The 5,249-nt window shown below is 43.0% G+C and overlaps 1 protein-coding gene across 1 annotated transcript in view; it reads left to right on the forward strand.

Annotated features, from left to right (window-relative positions):
* Positions 1 to 305: 305 nt before the first annotated feature.
* The window catches only part of SARAF (store-operated calcium entry-associated regulatory factor), a gene marked incomplete at its 5' end in the record, with an annotated part of 8,225 nt that continues 3,281 nt past the window's right edge, over positions 306 to 5,249 (forward strand). Inside the window, 2 exons of the mRNA XM_010144488.1 lie at positions 306 to 481; positions 2,309 to 2,699. Of these exons, the coding sequence (XP_010142790.1) occupies positions 306 to 481; positions 2,309 to 2,699 (567 nt within the window). The remainder of the gene's footprint in view (positions 482 to 2,308; positions 2,700 to 5,249) is intronic.

Raw genomic sequence — 5,249 nt, forward strand, 5'->3', positions numbered from 1 at the left:
GGGAGGGGGCGCGCCGGGTCCGGCAGCAGGACGGGCTTCTGGTTTGGGCTACCTCTAAATCGGCTGTGCCGCGTTAACAGTTCTGCTGTCCGGTCAGGGGTGTGCGTACGCCCCGGAGAGGAATCCTCTAGAGCTCTCTCCGGAGGAAGCGCGGAACTCTGCCGTGTTCCCCTCCGCGCGTCTAACGCTTCTTAGAGCCTCGCCTTTCGAAGGAGCGTGCTCTTGCATCCCCTTCCTGAAAGAAGGCCGTCGTGGCTGAGGGGAGCACGTCTGGACAAGTGTTGACACTTGCATACCTGTTTCAGGAAGGATCCTACTGAGGGAGGTACAGGCACTCACTCTGCACAGAGGTCAGTACACGACATCGCGACGGACAGCTGCAGTCCCTCAGTTACAGTGCACGGGAGGCACTGCTGGGTGCTCTCATGTCCCAGAGGTCGTTCAGTGCTACAACAGAGGTTGGGATGGCTATGATGTACAGGTAACCACTTGAAGTTTTTTAAATGTTTAGTGAAATAATTCTCCCCCAGACCTGGTAACTTCTGAAGGAGAGAAGAGTGGTGGGCTAGGGTGTCAGTTCAGTTTGCTTTTTGTTTGTTGTGGTTTAACCCCAGTCAACAGTTAAGCTCCCCAGCTGCTTGCTCACTGCCCCCACCCCCAGTGGGATGGAGGAGAGAATTATGGGTTGAGATAAAGACAGTTTAATAGGACAGAAAAGGAATGGAAAATAACAATAATAATAACAGAAACAGAATATATACAAAACAAGTTATGCACAGTGCAGTTGCTTACCACCTGCTGACCAATGCCCAAACAGTCCCCAAGCCATGATGTCACCCAGCCAACTTTCACCAGTTCATACACTGGGCGTGACATGATGTGGCATAGAAGACTCATTTGGGACAACTCCCCTTGCTGTATCTCCTCCCAACTTCTTGTGCACTCCTGCCTTCCTCTGGCAGGGCAGTATGAGAAGCTGAAAAGGCCTTGACTTACTATAAGCACTGCTTAGCAACAACTAAAACATCGGTGTGTTACTAATATTATTCTTAACCTAAATCCAAAATGTAGCACTGGACCTGCTTCTAGGAAGAAAGTTACCTCTACTCCAGCTGAAACCAGGACATTGTTAGATGACCTGTGACAGCTAAAATTTAACCTAAATACTTTTGGGGGTTGGGTTTTTCAGAATTACTATAGGTACATTTTTTAAATAATCCCTCATGGCTCTAATGTGAAAACACTGCGTAGCCAGCCTTCATTGGCTTTAATTAAAATGTTGCTTGAATTTATGAAATCAAACTCTTGTGAACCCCAGAGGATGTTCTTGATTTGGTATTGCTGCATTCCAATTTTCATCAGAGTAGAAAGGGCTGTAACTATTTGCATTGCTTCAGCTCTACCTTTTAAAAGTGCCACTCACATGTGGCTCACATGCCACTTCCTCTGGCATGTGAGTATCTCAGTAGGAGTCAGTGGAGAATCGTGTACTTCTGTTTTGCAGGCTATTCCCTAGGCTTCTACCCATAGATTAACCAAAAATCAAGGCTGGATATAACTATTAAAACTGACACAGTATTGCAAAAGTGCAGTCAAATTTGAATTGGCAGTTGGTACTGCCATTCTGAATTATTAACTTAAAAACTAGTTCTCTTTTGCTGTTGCTGTGGGGTTTGGTTGGGGGTTTTTTTCCTCCAAAATACATGCCACTTGCACTCAGCTGCGATACCTAAGTTCAGATACTTGAAGGAAATGTGAGATTGAGGAATCCTCATATCTGCAACTGCAGAATCTCAGTCTGGCTGTCACGTGTTGTGTATAAATGCCTAAAGGTGTCTGTTCCAATTTTTTTTGTGATTTCTGTGTGACACAAATGGAATCAGGTGCACTGAATTTCAGGCTTCCATATTATGCTTCTGCAGTTGCCATCTGGTTTACATGGCACAGGCGTTTATTAAGTAACTTGCACAGGGTAGAGATTACTTTTAGAAATATTCCTATACCTAAAGAAGGGATACTTGAAAAACCTGTTCAGTGAGGAAAACTGAAATCTTCCAGAGCTGTAACACTTCTGTGTTCAGAAAGATGGGAGAGGTTTTAACTTCCGGGATTTTAAAAAACATTCTTAGTTCATTTAAAACTCCTTGTCCTTTTCAGAATACGAGTGCTCAGAAATTTCTTACCATGTGGCCTTTTAGATGATTTGTTAGCCATTGCAGCTTTATTTGAGAGAATATTTGGGGAAGCACACAGGTGTTGTCGTCTCTGGAGCAGGAGGGTTTATGTTCTATTGTGTTTATTTCTTCAGTGGCAGTGCAAAGCAGACCTGGAAACTTCCTACCGTTTTGGTCGAATTGAAGTGAGCTGTGAAGGCTATGATTATCCAGACGATCCTTACATCCTAAGAGGCTCCTGCAGTTTGCTATTCAGGCTGGAGCTGACTGAGGAAGGTGAAAGGAAAGTGAAGAACTCTGGAAGCTTTGGCTCTAGCTATTATCAATCAAGGAAGGATTCTTCTGATTCTGGTGCTGGAGCGATTGTTATAATTGTTCTTCTGGTTCTTGCTTTTGGAGTATACAAGCTCTTCCTCAGTAACCAGCAGCCTCAGCAGAGTTTTGGTGACAGCGATGGATTCACTAGGCCTTTCTGGCAGAATCAGCAGGCACCTCCTCCTCCTGGATTTAAGGCCAGCTTCACAGGTAAGGCTCTGAGCCATTGATGATACTCAGAAGAGTAAGCTGGATTGTACTGTTCTATCTGCAGTAAGTGCAGGTGGGATAGACTTAAAACCAGTACACCGGCACTTGACTCTGCTGAACTGGCTGGAGGGCCTGCAGCCAGCTTTGCATTCTGTTCTTTGTTCAAAAGTGAAAATAAGAACTTTGTTTTCCGCAGGCTGTGCAGCAAGCTGCCCTTGGAACCTTTGAAAATCCATCTCCCCATCTCTCTGCAAACATTCCTTTCATGGTCTGTGAAATAGGAGTATTGAGACAGGAAAGACTAATTTACATAAGTGATCTGGAAGAGAGAATAGTCTCACACAAGCAGAAACAAACTTGTGTCAAAGAAGTGCTTTGGAACTTTACAGAAGGTCTTTCAGCCATTGCGCTACCTGACCCCTCATTTCGTTCACAAAGCAGTTGATGGAGTTGAGTATCATGTAGCAATCCTCTGTTTAACGGGTGCTTCAGAGCAGTCCTAGGGCTTGAAAGATTTGGTTTCCAGAGCAGAGAACAGTGTCTGTGAACTACCATGAGAGGCGCAGTGCCTGAATCTCATGTGGTGCCTTTTGTCTGAATTTGAAAATTGTATAAACTGTGACAAGGCTGCTGCCAGGAAAAGAGGCATTTTTTTCCCAGAATGCAGGTGACTTCTGTCACTTAATAAATGGTCTGCCTTAAATGGTCATAGTGTTTAAAGGAAATAAAGATTATTCATCTGGCCAATTCATTTAGCCTTGTAAGCAAATGTGAGATATGCTCACAGCACTGGAACTCAAATTAGATTCAATACTCAAGTTGCATAATCCCCTTTTTTTTGTGAGGTAGAGAAGAAGTTCTATGAAATAGCAAGGATTAAGTTTACGTGGTCAAAAGCCTATATTTTTATAATAGGTGTTAATGGTTTCTTCAAGGTTTGCCCAAGCCACTCGGCCAACAGAGGGTGCCAGCATAACTCTTTTGGATACTCTTGTGCAGGGCATGTGCCGCAGAAACTTTAAGATGTACCTGCAGCAGAAAATTAAAGGGATTCCTCTTCCATATTACTAGTGGCTTTGGAAAGTGGTTTCCATGTAGTTATTTCGGACTTCAGTCCATCTGTCTATGCTGTGTGTGCACCTGTGACTTGTGTGGGCGTGCCATTCGCCACTGGCATTACTGTGGTAGTTACCAAGACCAGGGCTCTTCACGCTGGGCTCAGGCAAAGCAGAGTGAAGAACTTCTTCTTTCTGTCCTGTTCCTTATCAGTTAATTGCACTAATGTGTTTTTTATTGCAGGAGTCTGAAATCTAGCAAGGATAGGGCCTTGAAAACATGTTTTCTTGACAATTACTGATATGGAGACACTTGAAATGCACACTGGGAGCCGTATAAGGCTTAATTTATGGCATTTTTAATAACAAGTGTCAATGATTCCTCCTTATTTCAAACAGAGTGGGGAAAACCTCTTGAACGTGGAGCTGGCTTAAAAATATTGCATGTTATGCTACTTCATGCATTTAGTGTCTGCCTTAAGTTTTCGCAGCGGAGCAGAAGCACATCTCTGCATGTGTACATTCATGTGTTCCCTGAATATCTGGATGGTCATGAAGAGCAATGTTGCTCGCTTACTGCTGTTAATGTTTAATTTGCCTCACTTTAAATCCCTGAAGATGCATAATGTGTCCTGTGAAACTTGTTTAGCTAGCCTATCTTAATTAAATTCTACTTTTTTCTGTTAGTGATTCAACATGATTCTTATTGCTTACTCTAGATATTTCGACGAAAAATGACTCAGTTTCCTGAATCAACCTTCAGCCACAGTGCTTTTGAAGAAATACGTTGGTTCATCTCCCTGGTTAACATCATTTTTACAGTAATTTAAGTACTGGTTTTGGTTCCAAATTAGTGTAGTTTAATGGGTATAACATCCCAGTGAGAGTTTCTTTCTCACAATGCATTCAGAATGAAATTCAGCATCAAATCCAATGTAGACTTAAACTGATTTTTTTAATTGTTTTTTCTACCTTCCATGACTTCAAACAATTGCCACCAGTTTGAAGACAAATCAGACCCCGTATAACTTTTACATTCAAAGTCTCCGGTCCACTTGTTTAGGTGGGCATATTTCAGGGAGATCCTAATGTTATCTTCTTGCCTTTTAAGCTTTCCTACGTGTTAAACCTGTCATTGAGCTTATTCTTGCATCGGTGTTTTTCTCTAGACCAGAAAATGATTCTACTTTGGTTTTGCATTTTCTCTTTTCATTTCTAAACGGGAGACATTTGGTTCTGAGTCACAGCCTCATGTTATGCAGGTCACGTGTGACTCTTCTCCCCCACCACCTTGAACAGCTCTTGATATGCTTGCAGTTCACCAAGGTGTTTGTCAAGCTTGGTGACTCATGCATAATAAAAGCTTTGCAGTGTGATTGCAGTTAGCCTGGCTTCTGATAACACATACCAGACTAGGATTGCCAGAAACAATGGCAGCTGTTAGGCTGAGCCGTGGCTACTTAAAATGAGCAGCTCTTCCGAGTGGGGTTTGAAA

Source organism: Buceros rhinoceros, unplaced genomic scaffold (genome assembly GCF_000710305.1).
Source record: "Buceros rhinoceros silvestris isolate BGI_N320 unplaced genomic scaffold, ASM71030v1 scaffold8031, whole genome shotgun sequence".
In the NCBI taxonomy this organism is placed as follows: Eukaryota; Metazoa; Chordata; class Aves; order Bucerotiformes; family Bucerotidae; genus Buceros; species Buceros rhinoceros.